The following is a 25,692-nucleotide window of genomic DNA, read 5'->3' on the forward strand; positions in this document are numbered from 1 at the left end:
CTTTCATGGTGACTGGAAACGGACAGGAGAGAGAAAAAGCAGGAAACAGGTAGGAACACATGAAGTGAGCGCTGAGCTATCGCTTTTTGAATGGAATGAAGCATTTAATGGTGCTAAGAAAACTTAATGGTGATCTCAATTATGTTTCATTGAAGTATCAACTTGGTCCCAGATGTTTTACCTAAAAAGAGAAATAAAATTAGACACAAATGAGACGATTATCATGCAGAATAGGTAATGGAGCTATAAATGTGAATCGCAAAGGCTCAGATAATCTGGCCGTAGAAGAATTTTATGAGTTCACGTCAAAATATCTGACTTTTGATTGCAAACGCTGGTATTTTGACAAATTATTTTAGGAGAATTAAAAAAAAAAACTTTGATGAGGAACATGCTGCATGATCTTTTCTTACAAGCAAAATATTTAAAATATCTATTTATACTAATGTAACTGTTTTTCCCTATGGTATCCTCTTAAAGATTTCTAAGCCAATAGCGGGTAAAGAAAACACAGTAAAAGGGAAGTTGAGACCATTTATGGTCTAAAATCAATACGTGTTTTTCACAAAAAGTTTTGGGAGCAAAATATCTCTTGGCCAAATTAACACTATTCCTCAGTAGCAAATTCAGAGTGCATAATCTCATTAAGAAGATTTTTATGATAGCAGAGTCTAGACCAACTATGCAGAAAGGCTTAAGTAGCTCTCTGGGGAAACCCATTTATAGTTACAGTTTAGCTGCAAAATAGAAAACTTGTTCTTTCTAAAAGGTCATTTCAGAGGTTTTTTTAATGTTTAAGTTGTAAGTACCACAGTGCTAAGAAGCCCCCCTGCGTAGACACAGGATCATATCACAGTTTAATTCACCACTCAGATTCAACACATTAATACTGCTACTATTTAAAAGGACAACACACCCATTTAAAGGAATAGATAACCACCAAAATAAAGATGTCATATTTTACACTCATTCTAACCCTATGTAATTTTTGCTCTTCACAAAAGGAGAAATTAGGCAGCAGAATGTCCAAGCTTTTGTGTTCAATACATTGAATATGGATGGTCACTGTAGAAATGACAAAAAGCACAAATAACCATAAAAAGCTTGCTGTTTTTTAATTTGAAGGCCTACAATATATCAACTTGAGCAAAACTCTCTGGAAAACCTGTTTTACACAATCTACTGCACGCCTTCCTTTGTCTGATTGATAGTTTACATTTTAGCAAGAAAAAAGGCCTTCAGTATAAATCTAAAATCATCCCCCTTTCAAGTCATGGTTACACATGTCTTTTTGCTGTGAAATATTTAAAGATTTTTATAAAGTAAACATAAAGATAACTTTTATATTGTTAGATACTGTATATATTACAATAACTATACTGGACTGAAGCAACTTAATCTCTCAATCGCAATTGTGTTTCATTGCATTATATGCTTTGCCCCCCACAATAAAAACTAGAGCTTTGATAATAAAACTGAGCATTTAAATATAATCTTACTGAGAGATGAGTAAGCTATCAGAATTTGATCATTTCATATTCTCATATATCATACTATATAAGGCATAAAAAAACAGATGTATCAAATTTGATACTAAAAAAAATGCATATTTTGTTTAAAGGCTCAATAAGCTGTTTTATTTCCAAACATTTTATCCGTCTCACTATTCTTTCATGTCAAGCTTTATAGGGTTATTTGTGTGCTATATTATTTCTCAATATTACTACTGCTATATGTCTTTATAAGCCTTATAGCTTTGTGTGAGAGAGGGAAGATTATTATTATCAATGAACAAGGGCTTAAATTTCAGTCTCTTCCTCACACAACGCTATTATATAAGAGGATATAGTGCAGAACACTTACTGACTTATAGTCATCTTAATCACTTTTATTATGCTTTTTGTCTGTTTTTTGGAGCTGGTCTGTATAAAACACCATGCACTTTTGTAGCATAAAATAAAGCCGCTCAAACATCTGCCTCATAAGAATGCATGCAAAGTAACAATGACCAGCAACCGCATTTACTTCAAAACACAATGGTATTTGTTTACTTATTAGAACAGAGATCAGACTGGTTAATTATCCTAAGAGCCAACAGTGATGACAAGCTGACTCTATCCAGAAATATGTGAGTCTCATTAGCTTTGTGACCACAAAAATCCTACAGACCATTTCTCAGAGGGGGTGTTTATGACAGTTTAAAACCACAAACACAGTCCACTAGGACAGAGCGAAAGAGATTGTGAGAGAGAGAGAGAGAGAGAGAGAGAGAGAGAGAGAGAGAGAGAGAGAGAGAGAGAGAGAGAGAGAGAGAGAGAGAGAGAGAGAGAGAGAGAGAGAGAGAGAGAGTTAGCATCCAGCATGTTGGTAAAATGATGCCATATAAATCTTTGCACTCCCCCTCACAGCTTGGATTTAAATTTTTCATGGCGGAGGTGTGCTGGAATGGACTCGATCGCCAATTGCTGGTCTGCACCCTACATTATTCACTAGCCCCTCTTATAGCTGACTTCATTTATGTTGACAAAGTACTTGAAGGGAGATTCTTGTCTTCCAGTACTTTCCAGATTCCCTCTGTATCTGTCCAACGTGCACTTGAATAGAAAGACGCTGGCAGAGTTCTTCCATTTCATCACTGAATCATTCACAAAGCATTGGTGGCTGCCAAGAATCAAATCCTACTATAATCACACACACACAAACACGTACATGGATATATTGCCTGCTCATAATCAATAATTTGTGGACCTGTCGTTTTTGTCCCTTACTTGACCCTTAACTGACCCTTGACTGCTCCCAAACGCGTATTAAACTGAAATCAATCCATCAAATTTGATGACAACAGTCAGTGCACTGTAAGTTGAGGTTCTCTTTAATGGGATAGTTCCCTAAAAAATGAAATCTGTCCATCAATCGCTCACCCTCATGTAATTCCAAACCTGTATGACTTACTTCCTTGTGTGGAGCAGGAAAAGAGATATTTTTGAAAATACACACATTTTTTTATATGGACAAAAAGAGTTTCTTTGAAATATCTGTATGGCTTTCTTTTTCACGTGAAACACAAATGAAGATAGTTTGAAAATATCACAGTGTTTGTTCCAACAATGAAAGTCAATATGGTCCTGTGTTGTTTTGGAACCCATTGACTTTCAATATAAATGGGCCAAAGCAGTTCTTTAAAATATCTTCTTTTGTGTTCCATAGAAGAAAGAAAGTCAAACAGGTATGTAACGGCATGAGAGACATGAGTAAATTACAATTATCTGGATGAACAAGCACAGAAACAGGCATCACTCAGTATAGATGTTTAAAAAAGCGCTGATGCTCTTTTCCAGTCAGCAGAGAGCATGTACTGCCCTTCCCAGATATCCTCCCTGTGGGAATGATGTCAGAGGCTGTAAGGAGGGGTCTTACCTCTGCCATGGGCACTCCCTCTGGGGGACGGCAATGCAGCACAATCATGCCCTTGATTGGCACTTCCTTCCCTTGAGGATCCTGCTCGAAGTTTTTGCGAAGGTCTGTTTGAAAAGATAAGAGGCAGCTGTCACAGCGGGCAGAGTCCGAGGCGATATTTGGCCTATCTATGCCAATCGCTTTTACCGCTCAGCATGCTGCACTCTCTATGCTCAAAACGCAAAAGCGCTGCAGAGTGCAGACATTCTCAATGGTGCTCTGGCCATCAGCTAGAGTTGTAGGTGTCGTTGGTTCAGATTTTTTTTTTTATGTACAATGCAAAAATCTTTCAATTTGTAGAAAGAAAACACTAGAAAAAATGTCAAAAAATGGTCCAGCTTCAGGTAGGATCAAAATAATGCTCCCTGTATTCAAGTGGAATAAAGTTGTGAATTGATAACAACTGATTAGGATACAACATAATAATTCTTAAAAACAATAATAAATGATGATAATGATGATCACAGCAAATAATAATAAAAACTAAATAAAGCTGTTAATAGATTGTAAATCTAAATATGCCTTCAGATTTAACACATTAAGTGCATTAAGGAAAAAATTGTAAACAGAACACAGATTCTTGCCCTTTTTACATCTATGTGTTTATATTACGTTACAGAAAAAACACATGTGGTTACATGTGGAACACATGTGAGAAACATAATTTGCAGATGGGAAACATGTGGTTTTGGAACAGTTCCCATGTGAAATCCATGTGATCACATGTGGTGACATGGTAGGTTTGTTCGACATTTATTTACGTTAGGTGTGTAACCGATCTGCGAGAGTTGCCATGTGTAGTCGGGGAAGAGCTGAAAACAAAGCCGTGAAGTCGGACACTTTCTGCTCCCGTAGTGACGCTCATGCTGTGTTTGTATACTTTAAATTCAATATTTGTCAAAGACACAGATTGTTTCAGAGACATTTTCATTCAATACTTTATGTACAGCTTAATACAGCATCTGTTTGTACAAGAATAAAGTTCAACATAAGCATATACTATTTAAATACTAATGTAGTAGGGTCTAGTTTTTTTAATCAGTTTTCATTTTTTGATAAACGCCACAATAAAATATCGCTACTACATGATTACTTTACTGTTATGAAAATAGAGATTTGTGAGCATTAGTGGAACTGAAGGTGTCAGAATAAACACTAAACACACGTGATTGTTGTCATGCGGCCAATCGTGGAACAGCTGTGTCGTCTTCAGAGCTTGTGCAGCCGCTCTTGAGAAGCTGCGCAGGGTGAGTCAGTCGTCTGCTCTTGTGGTACTTTGATGCCATATGTCACAGGCAAATGTTATTGGCGCGGTCTCAAGTTGGACAAAATTCCTAACCGCCATGCACTGCTTCAAGTCAGCAGCCAATCGGTCTACACAACGCTGCATGAAGTCGAACAAGCCTGTTGTCAACATGATGTGGAAAACGTGATCACGTGTAGTTGCATTTCAGATTTAGCTTGCAAGCTTTTATCTAAATCAGTTTCAAGAGACCAAATGCTAAAGGAGAAAAAAAATCGAATTGTTAAATACAAGGGGTATTTTCAAACTTTTTGATACCCAAGACCCTCAAATTTATTAAATTATATCTTCGCATTTGTCTTTTTCTATGCACCAGAGTTGTAACCTAGCATACTCACAGGCTATCCTCACTGTGGCCTTACGGCTCTTTGAGGTTCCTAGGTGACTCCAGGCCACACACAGGCACCAGTAGTCTTCTGGACCATGGAAATCCTCCACCTGCTGCCTAGTAACATTGATCGTCACTTCGCGGATTTTCAGCCCTGTATGGCGAGAAACACAAAGCATTAACATCTTCATCTGAATTCAGGTCAAAACCCATTAACTATTGATTTTCAGAGTTTGGTCACTTCAGTCAGGGTCCTTAATAGCGATTGACTGTAAGAATATACTCTGGGTGTCAGAAGGATGAAAGGGTACTGACTGAGACTGAGGTTTAAAAATATCTCATGCATTGTTTTTTTGTTTTGTTTTTTTATCCGTGAAAAACTTTATTGCCTCTGGTTACTTTTCCATTCACAAGCTGCCCTACATAACTCCAGTTCCCTTTCGTAGTCACTCCGAGTTACGTCGGATGACGACGAATGGGGGTTTCGCCTAGAAAGCCAATCATCTTCGTGTATTATAAAACGAGCCAATGGCGATGAAATGCCATGGGTCTGCGGAATTTGCATAGCGTAACTCCGCCCCACCTCGTGGGTATAAAAGGAGGACGCTCGGCAACATGCAGATATGTTTTCGCTTCGGAGCCAAGAGCTTCTCTTCACTCCACAAGCCAATCCTGACTTCATCTTCTGTGACGAGCGAACTCTCCGGTGTTGGTGTGACGGCGGTACCCAGCGAGTTCACATTGCCTGCGATCTGAGCAGTGATCTGCCAGTCTGTGTGTTTCTCCCTGGTCGCCTCAGCATCGCTGAGTTTTTTCTCTAAAAGAGCTGCACGTGGCACGTCTTTTTAAAGATGTCTCGCCCGTGTTCTTCTGGGTGCGGTCGTCTCCTGTCTTCCTTTGATGGGCACAATCGCTGCTTTGCGTGTTTGGGCTTAGAGCACGCTAAAGCAGCGCTTGTGGATGACTCATGTTCCTTCTGTGGGAACATGGCCATCGCAACACTGAGGTCTAGACTCAATGATCTCATTCGGGAGAGAGTCCCCTCATCCACACCCCGATCTACATCCTCCACGAGAGGCTGTACTTCGGCTGGTGGACAGGGTGATCTGAGGGTTACGGTGTGGGACAATCCGACGATGCGTCCTCGGACCACGCCCCCCTCTACAGTGTTGCAACCCGCGAGTGCCGCGGTGATTCTACCGGGTTCATCCTTCGATGCCCCGCGTGTTTCATTCGGCGCTCCAGAGGAAGACTCGATGTCGATCGCGGCATCACAAGGCGGGCAAGAGTCATCGGGAAGTGACGATGCGGCTGCGTTGCCTCCTTCTGGAGCTCCAGCGTTGCCCGTATCAGATCCCGAGATGACGGCCATGCTCTCCCGGGCCGCCGCGAGCATCGGGCTTGAGTGGAACCCTCCGCCCTGCCCTGAGCGCTCGCGGTTGGATGATTGGTTTTTGGGTGCGGCTGCCGCCTCACGGCCACAGCCAACCCCAATGCCATTCTTCCCGGAGGTGCATGAGGAGTTGACGAAATCATGGAAGGCTCCCTTGACCTCCCGTGTACGTTCGTCAGCTTTCTCCGCTTTTCCTCCCCTCGATGGGGCAGCCGCCCATGGGTACACTGGGATTCCCCCGGTTGAACGCTCTGTTGCCATGCAACTATGTCCTCAGAGTGCTTCATCTCGTGGTAATCCTAAGCACCCGTCCAAGGCCTGTAGATTCTCGTCCACCTTAGTGGCGAGGTCTCACAGAGCTGCAGGACAGGCGGCTGCCGCTCTGCATGCGATGAGCACCTTGCAGGTCTACCAGGCCCAGCTGCTCAGAGATATGCACGAGGCGGGGACTGACCCAGGGCTCTTCAATGAGCTGCGTGCCGCCACTGACCTCGCTCTCCGAGCGACGAAAGTGGCCTCACGCTCCCTGGGTCAGGTGATGGCCACCTCTGTGGTCCAGGAGCGTCACCTATGGCTGAACCTGGCTGATATGCGGGACGCCGAGCGTACCCGTCTGCTCGACGCCCCCATATCCCAGGCCGGCCTCTTCGGCGGAGCGGTTGAGGACTTTGCCCAGCAGTTCTCAACCGCACAGAAGCAGTCTGAGGCGATTAAACATATTCTGCCCCGACGGCCTGCTGCTGCCTCCACCCAGCCGTCGGTACAGACACCTCAGACTGCTCGCCGCCGAGGGCGCCCTCCTGTGGCTCCCTCCCCTCCCGCACGGCCCCAGCAGCAGCCTTCACCCGGGCCGCGTCGTGGAGGAGGCCGCAGGAAGGCGCCACAGCCCTCTCCAGCCCCGCGCCCCGCTAAACGCCAGGCTAAGCGGCGCTCCTGAGACGGGCTGCTCAGTGATGGTGTCGGTTTTTTCCCAGGAGGTGGTTGCAGGCCCCCTCCTTCCCCCGGCGGAGGGCCGGGGGAGAATCTTTTGTTCTCCCGCTGCCCACCCACGGGTGGGCAGTACCCTATTATGGTCAAAGAAAGAATCAATACACCCATCACTGAGCACACAGAGCCGGTTGACAGTGCGCGACGCCCCCGGGCCTCGCCGCTCTCATCCCCCTCTGTCACAGAGTTCTCGGACCGCAGTGTGTGCCGCCTCCGGGCCTCGCCACTCCCGTCCCCCTCTGTCCCGGAGGGTGCGGGCGACAGTGTGTGCCGTCTCCGGACCTCACCACTCTCGTCCCCCTCTATCGCCAGACCCCTGGCAGAGCAGACCCCCGTGGAACGCTGGTCCTTCCCTGGTCTCCTCTGTCAGGACGCGGAGCATGACCGCGCCCCCGCTCCGGGCCGCTTTGCCACCCTCGCCTGGGCTGGTCACTCCGCTTCGCTGCCCCTCCGGGGGGACGCCTGTGGTTCGTATGACCCCGCTGGTTCAGTATCTGACAGCTTGGTTGGAGCTTCCCAGCCTTTCTCGCTGGGTCGCCAGAACTATCAGGCTCGGCTATGCGATTCAGTTCGCACGGTCTCCTCCCCGCTTCAGGGGAGTTCGCTTCACTATGGTCGGTGGCAATGCCCCTATCATGAGAGCGGAGGTTGCTACCCTGCTGGCGAAGGGTGCAATCGAGACTGTCCCTCCAGCCGAGATGAGGTCAGGGTTTTACAGCCCGTACTTCATTGTCCCCAAGAAATCCGGTGGGTTACGGCCGATCCTGGATCTGCGCGTCTTGAACCGCTCCCTTCACAGGCTGCCGTTCAAGATGCTCACGGCCAAACGCATTTTCGAATGTGTGCGGCCACGGGATTGGTTTGCAGCCATAGACCTGAAGGACGCCTACTTTCATGTCTCCATCTTACCTCGACACAGACCGTTCCTACGGTTTGCTTTCGAGGGGCAGGCATACCAGTACGCGGTTCTCCCCTTCGGGCTAGCCCTGTCTCCTCGCGTCTTCACGAAGATCGTCGAGGCTGCCCTTGTTCCCCTTCGGGAACACGGGGTTCGCATCCTGAACTATCTCGACGACTGGCTGATCCTAGCTCACTCTCGAGACCAGGTTTGCGAACACAGGGATCTTGTGCTTCGGCACCTAGCCCGTCTGGGCCTTCGGGTCAACTGGGAGAAGAGCAAACTCTGCCCCGTGCAGAGGATCTCTTTTCTCGGTATGGAGATCGACTCGGTCGCCATGTCCGCGCAGCTTACGAGCGAGCGCGCACACTCGCTGCTGACTTGCCTTCGACAGTTCGATGGCAAGAGTGCGGTCCCACTGAAATTGTTTCAGAGGCTCCTGGGGCATATGGCATCCGCAGCCGCAGCAACGCCGCTCGGATTGCTTCATATGAGACCGCTTCAGCTGTGGCTTCGCGATCGAGTCCCGAGGTGGGCATGGCATCACGGCACGTTCCGAGTCCCAGTGACTCCGACCTGCCGTCAGTCCTTCACTCCGTGGAGGAACCTCAGCTTTCTACGGGCCGGAGTTCCCCTAGAACGAGTTTCCAGGCATGTTGTTGTCTCCACAGATGCCTCTTCCACGGGTTGGGGCGCCATGTGCAACGGACATGCTGCCGCGGGCTCCTGGACAGGACCCCAGCGCCTTTTGCACGTCAATTGCCTCGAGTTGCTGGCAGTACGCCTTGCCCTGCACCGTTTCCTCACGTTGCTCAGGGGTCAACACGTACTAGTCCGTTCAGACAATACCGCGACTGTAGCGTACATCAACCGTCAGGGTGGTCTACGCTCCCGCCGTATGTCGCAACTCGCACGCCACCTCCTCTTATGGAGTCAGAAGCACCTGAGGTCCCTTCGTGCTATCTACATTCCGGGAGATCGGAACTTTGCAGCCGACGAGCTGTCACGGTTTCGGCCCATCTCCGGCGAATGGAGACTCCATCCCCAGTCGGTTCAGCTGATTTGGGACCAGTTCGGGGACGCACAGATAGATCTGTTTGCCTCTCACGACTCGACCCATTGCGCCCTGTTCTATTCCCTGACCGAGGGCTCTCTCGGCACGGATGCACTGGCGCACAGCTGGCCGCGGGGCCTACGCAAGTATGCGTTTCCCCCAGTGAGCCTTCTCGCACAGACCTTGTGCAAGATCAAGGAGGACGAGGAGCAGCTCATTCTGGTTGCGCCGTATTGGCCCACCCGGACCTGGTTCTCCGAACTGGTGCTCCTCGCGACAGCACCTCCTTGGCCAATTCCTCTGAGGAAGGATCTCCTTTCTCAGAGACGGGGCACCCTTTGGCACCCTCGACCCGATCTCTGGAGGCTCCACGTGTGGCTCCTGGACGGGACGAGGCAGGTTTGAGTACCCTGCCACCAGCGGTGGCGGCTACCATCACTTCCGCTAGAGCATCGTCCACGAGACATGTCTATGCGTTGAAGTGGAACCTCTTCGTCAACTGGTGCTCTTCTCGTCGAGAAGACCCCAGGAGGTGCTCGATCTCTGTCGTGCTTTCCTTCCTGCAAGAGGGGTTGGAGCGAAGGCTGTCTCCCTCCACCCTGAAGGTGTATGTGGCCGCTATCGCCGCATATCACGAAGCAGTTCAAGGTAAGTCTCTGGGGAAGCACGACCTGATCGTCAGGTTCCTGAGAGGAGCGAGGAGACTAAATCCTCCTCGTCCTCCTCTCGTTCCCTCTTGGGACCTCTCAGTGGTCTTAAATGCCCTGCAGAGGGCTCCCTTTGAGCCTCTGCAATCAGTGGAGCTTAAGTTCCTGTCTATGAAGACAGCGCTCCTGGTTGCTTTGGCCTCCATCAAGAGGGTAGGGGACCTGCACGCATTCTCCGTTGACGAAGCGTGCCTGGAATTCGGGCCCGGTCACTCTCACGTGATCCTGAGACCCCGGCCTGGATATGTGCCCAAGGTTCCCACCACTCCCTTCCGGGACCAGGTGGTGAACCTGCAAGCGCTGCCCCGGGAGGAGGCAGACCCAGCCTTGGCACTGCTCTGTCCAGTACGCGCTCTCCGCGCTTACGTAGACAGAACGCAGTGTTTCAGGACCTCAGACCAGCTCTTTGTCTGTTATGGTGGGAGACTGAAGGGAAAGGCTCTCTCAAAGCAGAGGTTGTCTCACTGGATAGTGGACGCCATTGCTTTGGCTTACCAACAGCAAGGCCGACCGTGCCCCCTTGGTGTGACAGCCCACTCCACCCGGAGTGTGGCTTCCTCTTGGGCTCTAGCGCATGGCGCCTCGCTGGCAGACATTTGTAGAGCTGCAGGCTGGGCGACACCCAACACATTCGCCAGATTCTATAATCTCCGAGTGGAGCCTGTGTCCTCTCGTGTACTCGCTTCAGTCAGCTAGTACTGGACCCGCTCAGGTGTCTTCGCTTGCTCGCCTTTCCACTCCACGGACTGGATACGTGCGATTATTCCTCAGGTGAGCCTTCCTCTCTGAAGCCCTGAGTTCCTCCAGCACTGTTGATGCTGGCGCCAGTGTCTATTGCCTGGGCGTCGGCTAGGTGCCTCCGTGTGCATGGTTCCTCCCTGAGTAACCCCCACATGTGTATTTCCACTGTAAGCCTCCTTGAGCATGTGTCTTTCCCTTGGCAAGCCATCTTGCCCTCCTGGAGTTGAAAGTTGCCACCCCTCGGGCTGGTCACTCCAGTGTTCCTCCATATGTAGCCCTCCGGCCATATGTGTATCTTAAGTCCTCCCTACGGGTAGGCATGCTGCGGCATATCTCCTCTGAGATATGCTTCCCAGTGTACCTTGGTATTCCTGTGTTAAGTAGGACTCCTTCGTCTGTGCCAGTATCACGACAGGGGGATCAGACTTTTCGCAGGGCACTGGAAGACAGCTGTGAAGGTGGCGTGATTTCACGGGGACCCCCATTCGTCGTCATCCGACGTAACTCGGAGTGACTACGAAAGGGAACGTCTCGGTTACTTATGTAACCCTCGTTCCCTGAGTAGGGAACGGAGACGTTACGTCTCCCTGCCACTTCCGCTGTACCGCTGGGTAGACGCCTGAGTTCAGTCTCGGCTCCTCAGCGAAGACATATCTGCATGTTGCCGAGCGTCCTCCTTTTATACCCACGAGGTGGGGCGGAGTTACGCTATGCAAATTCCGCAGACCCATGGCATTTCATCGCCATTGGCTCGTTTTATAATACACGAAGATGATTGGCTTTCTAGGCGAAACCCCCATTCGTCGTCATCCGACGTAACGTCTCCGTTCCCTACTCAGGGAACGAGGGTTACATAAGTAACCGAGACGTTTCATGTCTCTCTGCTCCAAGTTTTTGAGTGCATTACTGAAAGAAAAAAAAAAACAGGGTTTTTTTTTCTCCCTCTCCCAGGAGGCCCTTCCTTGTTGTCTATGCCACAGATCGTTAGCAAGATGGAAATAGATAGCTGAAGTTGCATTAGCCTAAAAGCACAACAGCCAGGGACGCTTGTTACCCCTGAGGCTTCATTTAAGACAAATATCTTCAGATGAGATTGTCACAATCTGAACCCTTCAAACTCTCAAATCTATAATTGTTAAAACTAAGGCGATACAATTTAATGTTCCTTGACTTTCAAAATGTCTGACTTTCCTGTTGTGAACCTGAAGTCACTCTTTGCAGATTTGTTGCATTAGTAAAGGCTTTCACTGTTAATCAGTTTCTTCTTCTACATTTTTCCAACAGTATCCCTACAGACTTAAAATAGTACAAAATAGTAAAAATATGTGGATTAAAAAGAATTGTATGCTATATGTTGAGAACCACGATAACCAATCCAGATTGTTTGCTCCTCCACTTTAATGCACTCCACTTGTTCAAACATTACTCTGTAATCTGGAATACTCCTGTACCATACGTCTCCTAACAACAGAACACTTTAACCAGATAAATATCAAATAAATCTGAAAGTGCCTGCCAACTATACAGGGATTACTATTGCAGCTCAAATATAAAAGGATGGCATGCATTTTATGTAAACAGATCAGTTCAAGAAGGCACAGCTCATTTTGAAACAATTTTTTTTCTTGTGAGATTAGGATGAGCCCCAGTGCGGGGGGATAAACAGAGGAAATTTAGCTGACACTGCATTCTGAATTTTGCCCTGGAAGATGGCAGCAAAGAAGCCCAAACAAACATGATACTTCTCATCCTGAAGTGTTTCACATCCTCACTTTTCCTCTCTCAAACTATATAGCCGGATGTTGTGGTTCTCCTTAATACCAACACTACTGTTCAAAAAGTTTGGGGTCAGTAAGATTGTGTGTGTGTGTGTGTGTGTGTGTGTGTGTGTGTGTGTGTGTGTGTGTGTGTGTGTGTGTGTGTGTGTGTGTGTGTGTGTGTGTGTGTGTGTGTGTGTGTGTGTGTGTGTGTGTGTGATAAGAAATTAATACTTTTATTCAGCAAGAACACATTAAATTAATCAAAAGGGATAGTTAACACTTAAATGTTACAAAAGATTTATATTTCAAATGAATGCTGTTCTTTCTAACTTTCCATTCATCGAAGAATTCTGAAAACATAGTTTCCATAAAATTTTAAGCAGCACAACTGTTTTTAACATTGATAATATTAGGACATGTTTCTTGAGCACCAGATCAAAATATATTAGAATGATTTCTCAAAGATCATGTGATACTGAAGTCTGGAGTAATGATGCTGAAAATTCAGCTTTGCAATCACAGGAATAAATTATATTTTAAAATATATTATTTTAAAATATATTTTTGATCAAATAAATGTAACCTTGTAGAGCATGAGAAAAAAAAAACCTTACTGACCCCAAACTTAAGAACAGTAGTGTGTCAATGTACAACGAAGAGGATTTCAGACCTGAAAATTGGTGTGATTGCTAAAGAGGAATACAATTGTTATTGAGGCAGCTAAAACAATGCAAATCAGATGGGACTCTACTAGTGACATTTCGGCAGATCTCGGGGCAGCTTTGAACAGTTAGAAACTGGTGCAAAAAGCATTATATAAGTGACATTTCTGGTTGGTTGTTGAGAACAAATATTGCAATAATAATGGTTAACTAGACTGGACAAGAAAGTTTCTATATCAACATTTTTTTGCAGTAGAAGGGATGAAGCTACTAAGAAAGGGGTTTAGCATGCTGGCAGTGTCTGCACTTTAGAGTTTAGTAACAGTAACTGTCAGACTGTCAGCACACTGAATCCCTCTCTATATTCATCCCCTTTAAAGCACCACTACTCCAGCCATCAAAGCACTACTTTTGCAACAAATTCACCGCCCTCAACCAAAAAAAATTTGACAATCCCTGCTGAAAAATCCAGCATAAACCAGCATGGAATCCAGGCTGGTTTATGCATGTATAGTGCTGGTCTAACTGGTGGACCAGCAAATTCATGCTGTTCTCAAGCTAAACTGAGCTGGTTACACTGTTTCATCAGCATGGTCTTGTGGGGTTGAGTATGAGTATAGGCCAGCTGTCTGTTTGCAAGCAGTGTTTTGGAGACAAGTACATGGTTTTTCCTGGGTCAAAAATGGTCTTCGTTGGTGGCCATGTCTGTCATGTGAATCCCTGTTAGTCATGTGATCCTGCCATGTGTCTTGTCATTGGTTAATATCTGTTCATTGTTCACAGGTGTCCCTTGTCTTGTCATTAGTCTGTATATTTAAGCCCTCATGTTTGCCATGTGTCCTGGTCAAGTTTTGTTACCTGTAACCACTGTTTGGAAGTTTATGTTAATGTTCAAATTTTAGTTCACGTTTAAGTCTTGAGTTTCATGCCACGCCATATTTTTGTTTGATCTTGTTTATATATAATTAAACTGCACTTGGGTTCTATCTACAACTTGTCTCCAGTGGATCCTTACATTAAGGTTTTAATCACTATAATATACATTTTGTCTGGTTTGTCAGAGGATGTGTCAGGAGTGGGACACATTTGTTTGCATTATCTTTCATGACTTCCCTAAAACAGATAGCAAGACCTGGCAAAATCATTCATGGCAAAAGTGGGGACACAATAGATGATATTTTGAAGAAAGTTGGGGTCCAAACAACATCTCAGAAAGAGAGACATTTTTCAAAAATATCTTCTTTTGTGTTCCACAAAATAATTTTTTTCTCAGAAGAAACAGGAAAAGTGGAATCTCTTTAAGAGCAACTAGTTAAATAGTCATTCAGACAACCCACTGTCTAATCAATTTTGAAAATATGTTGTTTAGGCCATTCCCAATTATGTTGTAGGTTTGCCGAAATTCACCTTCTATCATTATGTGGTTAACACAAAGTTTCGCAAAGGAACACAAATCTTTAAAGACAGATCCTGCCGAGATGATGACACAAAATGAATGTTGTTCGCACCACATACGGCACTTACGTCTGATTTAGCAGAATTGGATGTGATTCTTCCCTTAATAAATGAGCAGCTCTCAGCCACTGCGGAAAAGAGTCATGGGAGAGCGGGGAGGCGAAACGCTAACATCTTATTTAATCAAGTGCCTTCTTGAATTGGTTTTCTCCCAAAAATGAATGACTGCAAAGAAAAAAGCAGACCAGAGCAGCGTGGTGCATCCTGTCTGTCCCACAGGTTTATTGATCATGAAAGCAGATTGCCTTCGCTTCTGAGCTGACTCTACATGGTACTGTTAGTCAGGGGTAAACAAAGCAAGACAGACGCCTGTGTTTCATGGACACTCTGAGAGACACAGACATTATTCATCATTCCCCAGCTGAAATGTTCCATTGACAGCGTAGTGTGGGGGATAAAATTCAGTGGCAGCCGGCAGGCAGGAAAATCATGACTAATGACAGCGCATAATCCTGCCTGATAGATGAAAATATGAGTAATATGTTAATAGGAGATGGTCTTTCTATCTGTTAGAAAGTCAAATTTCCTGCAGGAATATCAACAGGTGACAGGTGATATTCTGGAGAGACCAGCTGGCTGACAAGTTTTTATCTGTCAGCATCACTTTTTAAAACAACTCTGGTTGGGAATAGGCAAGGACCTGGACAAACAAGGTTAAATTGGCATCGGGGTCATATATATATAGATATATCTCTTTTTAGAGTATAGATATTGAATATACAGTATACGGCAATCTTTTACTTTAAGTGGACTTTGTGGAATTACAGTCCTAACCAGACACGAGACACAATAAAAGGTATCTTTTCCATGTTTTTGTCCTAACCAGCTGCACTGGCAATACAAGGCTATTCTATTTTAGAAACGGTTTCTATGTTTGTGATGTTGAGGCTGTAAAACAACACAAAGTATGACAATGGTAATCTCAGGTACTCTTTATGTTCTTTATTTAATGTTATATGTGTTTAATGAGAGTTTGAATACAATTTTGTGCGCCCTTTATAGCCATACTGAAAGCAACAATGGATAATCCACCTCAGATCTGTAGAATAAATAAAAGAAACATCTCTATGTACTTCCCCTAGTGGAATGGTTCAATTTCTACATTTCAGCATCTCATTTGCCTTTTGACAATGACCAAGATGGTCAGGATGAGATTTAACTATGTCAGCAATGTAAAATTAAAATAAAAACACAGATTTCAGGTCTCCTCTAAGCTTTATTTAGAGCTAGTTAATTCAGCCTGCCTCAGCTGCAAAATGTGGCACTGCCACGGACTCAATTTAATGGCCAGAAACTGACAGGACATGACAATCATTTGAAGCCTTAGCTCAAGCAGTATTAGATCTACTAAGCGGATGCTTCTGGTGCTCTGTGTGCAATGGACTGTTAGAGCAAAGTCTGTGTAAGCCTATATGAGCGACAGCCAGACAATAGGTGTGCTACATGAACATAACCTTAAAAACCTGATGTTAAAATGTATCTGAGATCCTAATAAGATGTTTATATGAGAGGCACATACTTGTGACAGCATAGAATTTGAAAAGCAGCACTCAAGAAGAACCACACTTTCATTCACAATAGTACAACGTCAATGAGCAACATTTCCAAGTCACTTTTAATGTGCGTTGCTTTACACCGGTTCCTTTCGTAATACTTCACTAGCTAGACTCAAAGAAAGCTGCTTACATTAAGAGGCAGCAGCCATAGGGATTGACTTTAGTAGTATTTCAGTGTTTGAACAGACTTAGAACAGGACATGGCACAGCACAGCGAGAACTGTGTAATGTTTTGTTCCATGTGATTTTAGCAAAGGCTTCCAGCAACTGATTTGCAGCTTTTGTCTCCCCCGCTGTAGCAGAGAAAGATTATTTCAGCACCATGGAGAGCGTCAGCCATTGGAGGACCAGCAAGTGAAGCTGCTGCATTCATATAGTATTTGGTGTATTCCAAGTCAGATATTTTGATTAAGTATGAATTTAGACTGGATAAATTAATTTTAAGTACTTTAAACAACCAATGGCACTATAGCAGCTTGGCATCCTAAAGAACCAACAGAACTGAAAGTAAACATTTCTAAATAATTAATCTCTAAAATTAATCTAAAAAATATAAAATATTCTCCCTTTAAGTCTCTTAATTCATATGAGCTCAAATTTAAGTTCAAGCTTAAAGGAAATCTTGTACTTTTAGAAATTAATTGGTCACACACAGAAGTAGGGCTGTGTGATATATCTAAAATATTTACCACGATATAATGTTTCATATCGTTCGGTATCGATAATTATTGAACATTTTTTTAAACCTTTTTTTTAAGACAAGAAAAGAAAGTCTTTTAAAGAAAAGTTTGAATTGAGTTTTTTTATCCACATTATTAAGGCAAAAAACTAATTATATTAGTTTTAGCAGTCAAAAACTATATTGAAACAAAAATATCTTCTTTGTGTCTTTATATTAATATAAAAAAGTAAGTGTTAAAGAAACTCTTGAACTTAAATAAAATTTTACAAAGTGTGTGCAATGTAAAAGTGTAAATGTAGAACAATCAAGGCAAACATTGAGGTAGATCAACATCTGCAATAAGTAGGGGTGTAATGGGTCACAAAATTCACGGTTCAGTTTGATAAATTCATGGTTCGGTATGTTTTCGATTCAGCAAAAAGAAAGAAATGCCAGAGAAATTTCTTTGATTTTTAATATATATATATATATATATATATATATAATTTATTATTTATTAAAATCTTTTTTTTTTTTTAATAAGTATGAGTTTTCCTACATCTTGAAACTTTTAGGTTGATAAATGGGAGTAATCTTTGAAGGATAAACAAATAATGTTTTGGTCATCACATTACACAAAGAGTACCATTTAAATATGATAATATTTGAGTTTTAAAGTGCTGGAAAAAGATGTGTGACATACTTGAAAGCATTTTACTATTCCCACCAAACTTTTACACTTAGTGTTACTATATTAAACCCATGGTGAATGTTGCTGATCTGTGGACTTAAAGCCTATAACTAGTTCATTCATGGCACAATGTTTCTCCTGGTTTCCACGCCAGCCTGTTTGATCTTATAGAGATCTACGGTTGATAATGGAGAAATTTAAATGCTTATCACTAGATCTCGCAGTGATGTTATTACTTCTGTGGTGAATTCAAATGCTTTCTTAAATGGATCTTAGCGCTGTGTAGTAACAGTGTTGCTTGATCAAGATCGGCTCGCACTGCACTGACATTGGTACAAACTGAGCGTGAAGCACAAAATAATGAGTAGGGCAGTTTTCGTTCCGCTAACATTAGATGTGCCATTTGATGTTGGGCAACGTTGTTGTGGTCGCGCCATCTTTAACTTCGCAGTCCACTTATGAATCACGGTCGAATGTCACCGCACCTTCACTCAAGATGATGTGGAGAGCACAGTTCATTGTTGCATAGCATCGTCAGACGCCACGGGAGCTCCTTTGGAAAGGAGGAGAAAGTGGCACAGCCATGCTTCCACACATTTTTAGACGCGATATGTAAACGGCCCCTAAGATCTACGGGCGATGTGTGCACATTTTAATAAAAATATAGAGTGCTATATCGAACATTTTTTATATCGTTACTGACGAGGGTGTACCGTCGATAAATACCGATACCGTTTTATCGCCCAGCCCTACACAGAAGTACAATGCTCATTCAAACTAAAAGAAGCACATGCCCCTCAGATTTTTGAGCCAAGTGGATTTCAAATGCAACTCACTAAAACAATTACCTGAAATTCTTTGGAAATTAAATTGCACTATTATTGCTTGTTTTTTTAAAGTAAATAAAACTGCCACTTGTAATTGTCACAGTGGTGTTTGGTTTAGTTTGTTTTCATTTGGACTTGTCTGCCTGTCATCACATGTCACGTGTTATCTTCACTGTCATTATAAGTTCAGCTGTATCGCCTGTGTTTAGTTAATCATCATCATCATCATCTGTATCACCTGTGTTCCGTTAATCAGTGTCATCTGTGTTTGTATTTTATTTCCGGTCCGATCTCTGTTATATTTAGTGTGTGTTTCTGCCTGTTCTACTTTCCTGTATTTAATTACAATTAAACCTTCGCTTTGGGAATATATCGGCTCCGTCTGCCTTCCTGCAACCCACCGTGACAGTAATACCTTATAAATAAATAAATAAATATGCTTGTGACATCTCCTAAATAAAATGTTGCCTTATACAATCATATAAATAAAATTAAATGTATTTTTTATTTATATCAATATATTATTGTATATGGATTTTTGTATATTAAAGGCAGGGTAGGTAGAATTCGGGATCCATTCGGGACAAAAGAAATGATTGGCTGGGCCGACTGTCACTCTCCCTCGCTACCATGGATACCACCTCTGCTGATACAGGAGCAGCCCAAATGCGCGCACCCGTTTGAAGAGGCACGGAAGCTAGTAATAACAATAATGGCAGAGAAAGAACAGTCAAAATTCTCAGTACCTGCATATAGAGGCAGCGAAGTATGACAGTATTTGACAGTATTTGAAAAGGCTATGAACAAAAAGTCTTTGAATAAATCAAGAAATCATACGAGAGTCGATATCGGCGTCACTTTTCCAGCGGTGGCGACAACTGAGGGATCTCAAGGGGCTGAAAAGTGACTCCATGATGTCTTTATTTGTGCTGGACAGGTAATCTTGCTGTTTTCATTTTGATGCAATTTATTTTTTCATGAAGCATGTATCACTAGCACACGTAGCTACCTAATATAGCTAACTAACGTTACGTAGCATAACTAATGTTACACTGGCTTAGCTATGGTGTATGTTACTCAGTTTATCTGTAAACAATACATTTTAAAAAATGTGGTGATATAAATGTTATGGTGATTTGCTTGTTTTATAGTTATGAGAAAGACATATCAACGTCCACGCCATCAAAAAGTGGATTTACAAGGCCACCACCCTCTGTTTCCACTATTGTCACGGAGTCGCTTTCTGACAGGTGAGACTTTTATGTTGTGTCGTTCAGTGAATGAGTGACAGTTTGTACAACAATCCACATTTTTATCTGTTTTATTGTCATATTGTCAATTGCAGAGATGATGACTTCTCAGTAGCTGGAGTTGAGGAGTTGGAAAATAGCAGCGTTCAGGAGAAAACCATTCAGCAATTGGATGCAAGGTATTGATAAGTGAGAAATTTGTATATGTAATAATTCCAAAACTTCACTCTGCAGTCATGGTTCCTTCATTACTTCAACCACCTGTGGTGATTATGACATATACTTTTTTCTCTGCAATTAGTATGTCATCACTTGGTCTGGATCTTGATGTCATTAGTGAAGATGAATTTAACAACATTCAAAACTCAACGTAAGTTGTTGTGTTGACTGAAAATATGTTTTAAATGTTATTGTTGGTGTAAATGTACTCTTCAAATTTGTCCTTTACTACATAGTATAGACTGGGAAGATGACACCTGGTGTCCTGATATAGAGACAGAGTCTATGTCATCATTTGAAGAAGAAGAAACAAAGGAAATAAATACAGACTATGATGACAGTGAGGATGAAGATTATGTGCCACATATTTGTGTGCGGTAGGTTCAATACTGTATGGCTATTATATTGTAGTTATTTATTTTTTTGAGAGATGTTTTAGAAATATTTGTGTTACAACAGGACTGGTGGTGCGCTGCAGACTCCGATTTGTCTGGATGCACTTCCAACAGTCAGTATGGAGGACACAGTGCACGATGCTGAAGACAACTCCCAAGACCCAACTAACTCAGACATACATCCAATCCCAGAGACTTCTAAAGTCCTGGTTGAAGATGATATAATTGGCCAGCCAGCATATATCACATACCACGATTGTCTGAAGCTGCTTGCAGAATATCTTGTTCCACCTGTCAACACGTGTACTGCTAAGGACACAAACACCAATGTAGAGTTTGGGGCAAATAGACCATCTGAGGTCAACATCCATTCCAGGGGTACTGCTGCAATTGTGGAATGGGTGAGTCCGAACTTTGCGTGATGTTTTGATAACATGTATTGAACATGTTTGTTCAATACATCAGAGCCAACAGTGCTTTCATCGTGGAAGCTCTTACATGCAAAACACCTGTATATGTTATGAATCTTACAAATTCCCCTTCATCACAGTGTAACTGATAGTTACGGGAAACTTGTATCAATGAAGCTACTTATAGCTTTGCCTTATATTGAGTTTCATTCGGTTACGAGCTAGTAAAATATTTTAAACTTATCGATACGATATGCGAGCTTGATAGTGAGTACTAACAGCCATGTTAATTGTTTATATTCATACTGATAAAGTTAGTTATTTTATTACTTGTGATTTTGACATGATGTCACTACATGCACTGCGATCCTCTCTGCTCAGCGCTGGTTAACGTGTTCGACTCTTCCAATTGAGCGAACGACCGGGATCGGGCGTTCATGTGTTTTAGGGGCGTGGCTTTGGAAGGAGCCGAAAAGGGAGGGGGTGGGAGTTAATGGAATAATAAGCTGTGTTTATTGCAGTCCTGAGAGGACTACAGACACTCGATTTTTATAATTTATTTTCCAGATTACTTACATTTTAATTATGCATTGATATATAAAAACAGTTTAAACAAATTTGGAAAAAAAGTATTTTTGGGGAATTCTACCTACCCTGCCTTTAATATATGTATATACACACCATTTTAACCAATTTTCTCACTGTCAGCAGATATACAAACAAGTATTGCACCCATGAACAGGGCATTTAACCCCAGCTTGCTCCAAGGGGGACTAACCAGATAATAAGAGTTGCTTTATACTAAAGCATCAGTTAAATGACTACTTGCATTACTAATGTGGGCCTACAGTGTGAGATTCCAAATGGCTGTGGGTAACAGGTCATTTCTCAACTAACTTATACAGCATTAGAGTGACCTCCTCCAAAGGACTCATCTCTTTGTGTGCATGTGTGCGTTCTTGAGCTCACAGTGGCGAATGTGACACTTTGCTCAGGGGGTAGAAGCTTTAATAGCACATTAATGTCATCCTCCATCACACGCTCATGTTCTCCCCACCCGCTCTACATGGCAGCTCCCTCCAGCGTAACTCTAAATAAATAATTATCATAACTGCCATGGCACAAAGTGCTATTAGGAGCAATGATGGGAAGACTTCAAGAATTTAAAAATAAAAAAATTAACTGAAAGACATACAGGTCCTTCTCAAAAAATTAGCATATTCTGATAAAGTTCATTATTTTCCATAATGTAATGATAAAAATTAAACTTTCATATATTTTAGATTCATTGCACACCAACTAAAACATTTCAGGTCTTTTATTGTTTTAATACTGATGATTTTGGGCCTGGGCCTAAATTTTGGGTTTTCATGAGCTGTATGCCAAAATCATCAGTATTAAAACGATAAAAGACCTGAAATATTTCAGTTGGTGTGCAATGAATCTAAAATATATTAAAGTAATTGATAAATTTTTATCATTACATTATGGAAAATAATGAACTTTATCACAATATGCTATTTTTTGAGAAGGACCTGTATATGTACAAGATCTATATTCAAGGATGTGTCTGCAATAGCATATCCATTGCATCTAAGGTTTGAATTCTTTTACAAGCTACCCTTCCTGAGGAACCATTACAGGTCTTTGAATTGTGTTATACCAATGTTTCAGAGCTAACATTATTTCATTTTTTTATTCTCTCCCATTATATACTGCACTTTGTAAGGTAGAGCTGCACGATTAATCATTAAAAGATTGCAATCTCGATTTAAATACCCACACAATCTTATTACTAAATGACAGAGATCCAGCTGTGTCTATTAAACCTTTGGAAAGTATGATCACAGCAAACATTAAAATCTGCTTTGGTGCTGTCGCTGAGCTAGAGAGAGCAGCTGTCATGTATAGGTATGAAACACCTTCACAGTCTTGTCAACCACACAGTACCATTATTTGTGTGTTACAATAATTCAAATTATCACAGAAGTACTGGGATAAAAGCTTATAGTTAGGATATAAGCACTGATGTCTACGGTAACAAAATGGAGTAAATCACCTTTTGAAAGTAACTTGAAGTTTCAAATAATTACATCGTTATACCAGTAGGTAGTGACAAGTGACTGTTAAAAAATTGTATTTGTCATTGAATTATTCATTCAAGATATTCATTCAAAAATGCTGAATCATCCAGTCATTGAATCATTTATTCAAACCAATTGTTTTTAAATTATATATAAATTAGTTACACATTACTATTTTCGACCCTGTTTCCCACTCTTAGAATTAGGCTGTTTGTGTTATGGTACCATTAAAGTCACAATGAAATGGAAGCTGTGTAATATATTCTCTTCCGTATTGTTACATAAATCCGAGCGAAATGTTTTATTGCAAAAGATAAAAGAAAAGTTAAGGCGAGCCAGAGTTCTATCTATCGGTTTCTGATTGGATTTAGGCAGATCTGAATGTGAGCTTGCAGTGGATTGTGAGAAAGGGGCGGAGTTTAAGCAGACTAAATGATTGGAGAAGATCAGCATATGCCACATAGTCTTTTGTTTTACTGGAAGATCGAGGTTTTATTTAAAATAACAAGCTCAAAAATAATTAAATTATGCTTGGATGAATCGTTCACAATAAGATCAATAAGAAGCATTTAGAAAATAGATGAATTTCTATTTCATGGCAAAATATTAGCTTTACATCAACAAATGAAAGCTAAATAAATGGTTTCTTATACACAGCAAATTACATATGTAAATATGAGTGTGGTATTATACATAAATGTCTTTATCTGAATCTTTTAAGAGAGATTGGAAACTACACAGCGTACAGCAAAAAGAGCATTGTGTAACCCTGTTTAATAATGGTTTAGTATGCGTCACCTCTGTTGGATCTGTTGACTTAAGGCTTGCTAGTTAACAGCTTTCTAAAATTGAATAGCTTTCCTTATGAATATTAATGACACGTATTATTCACCCACACCCTTCTAAAAGTTAGACATTGATAAGCAGGTGCTATACATATTAGGATTACCGCTTACCAGTTTGTTCGGTCTACTGCTTACGCTATTGGTTAGCCCAGGCTTTTACTTGGTCTTAAAGGTCCCCTGACATGAAATTTCCACTTTCTGAGTTTTTTTAACATTAATATTAGTTCCCCTAGCCTGTATTTGGTCCCCTCGTGTCTAGAAATTTCAGTCGGTGTGAACCGAGTTTTGGCTATCTTTCTCTGCCTGTGAGAAAATGAGATCTCAGACGGGCTGATCTTGAATCTCCCCTATATGACGTCATATAGGGGAAAGGTTACCTCCCCCCTCTCTGCTTTGCCCGCCCAGAGAATTTGACCCGCCCATGAGAAAACGAGCTAGGAAGTACGAACGCGCGCGCGCGATCTTAGTTTATCCTCGAGAGATCATGGCGTGTGACCTATCGAAGCACACAAGTTGAATGGAGAGATATAATGGCTTGCAAAACGAGCGAAGCATGGCAGTTGATCAGTGTTCGGATGTACAAATGAACACAAAAGTATTTTTTAGTTCCTTTATCCGAGCCTCTGAAGAAACAATGGGTTCATTTTATTTTCTCTGGAAATGCGCCGATACAACTTTCCAAAGTTTTGGATGGTCCAAACATTTCACCGACGACTGTTTCCTCAACTTGGGCCAATAAAGAGCTGGCCTCGATGAACGTCTGAAAATAAATCGATCGAGCTACCAAGCAACAATTCAAGTTCAAGTTCAGAAAGGTAATCTTTCCCTCAAAATCGTTGAATACTGTTAATGCATAAGTAAGTCAAGCCAGTGACTAAAATATCACCTTCACATCGTTTCTTTTAGTAGGATAAAAATAAACTTATTTAAATTGTGAACAAATTATTTACAGAAATCGATCAAAGAACAATTTTTCACACAGCGCGAGTTTATCTGGACAACTAGTTATGAAATCAATGACGCACGTGACAGCACAACGAAGCTCTTACTGTATGTACATCATCGTGTTTGCATTGGTGAAAGCATTAGAGAGAGTGCAGAAACTGCGTTGCAATGATAAGATCTTCAGTCTCGCGATCTACAGACTGTCATCTGCTTGCTCAATGCTCATCACAGCAACATTTTATGTGATGGGAATAGATGTAAATACTTTAAAAACTTCTCACGATTCGTTAATCTCGATAGCTGTATTAGTAAAAACGTATAATAGCAGTAGTAAAGGTATTCGAGAGAATTTCACATGTAGCTATTTCATATGCACGCATGTCAGCCAATCACAGCAGTGGCCACATTTACAGTGAATCCCACAGCAGACACGCCCCTTCAAACAGAGTGTTCAAATCAGAGGCTAAAATCAGGCTAGGAAAAATGCCTTTTATTTCTAAATTATGACTATTTTTGATCTAAAAAACATACTAACATTATAAGGGCAACCCAGGAAACATTATAAAATAATAAAATAACCCCATGCCAGGGGACCTTTAAAGTTGTCTACACCAAACCAAAACTCTTAAAACACAATGATTACCTCACAAAAAGTGGAAAGGACTAACTTAAAATTTGAAAATACATATGGCAAGGACATATTCTCTCCAGTTACATGGTTGCTTCACCCCTTGCTATTAAAGAAGTCCAAGAGTCTGAAACTTGAAAGGCACAGGTTTTGCAGGTCTGATTTAAATTTGTAATTTCTCATAATATCCTCCCTCTCAAAAAAAAAAAAAAACAGCAAAATGAAGGTTAATGCCCTGTACTTGTCCTCTTTCATTGCCCTTGCTTTGCAGTCAGCTTCCATTTGTTGTGCGGCAAAAGTCATCTCTCTCTTTCTCTGTCCTTCATTGGCAGTCAGCTTCCATCTATAGCGCAGAGGCACTTTCTCAGAGAGAAGTT

General features: G+C 42.3%; 1 protein-coding gene across 3 annotated transcripts in view; it reads right to left on the reverse strand.

Annotated features, from left to right (window-relative positions):
* Positions 1-25,692, reverse strand: part of unc5db (unc-5 netrin receptor Db) — a 247,011-nt gene that overhangs the window by 47,821 nt on the left and 173,498 nt on the right. For all 3 annotated transcript variants that reach the window (XM_077240897.1, XM_077240896.1, XM_077240895.1), the window contains exons 3-4: positions 5,098-5,241; positions 3,418-3,521 (exon numbers count right to left, since the gene is read on the reverse strand). In XM_077240897.1, the coding sequence (XP_077097012.1) occupies positions 3,418-3,521; positions 5,098-5,241 (248 nt within the window). The remainder of the gene's footprint in view (positions 1-3,417; positions 3,522-5,097; positions 5,242-25,692) is intronic.

The sequence above is a fragment of the Siphateles boraxobius genome, unplaced genomic scaffold (assembly GCF_051911475.1).
Source record: "Siphateles boraxobius isolate OS27281-9 unplaced genomic scaffold, OSU_SipBor_1 24, whole genome shotgun sequence".
Taxonomy (NCBI): domain Eukaryota; kingdom Metazoa; phylum Chordata; class Actinopteri; order Cypriniformes; family Leuciscidae; genus Siphateles; species Siphateles boraxobius.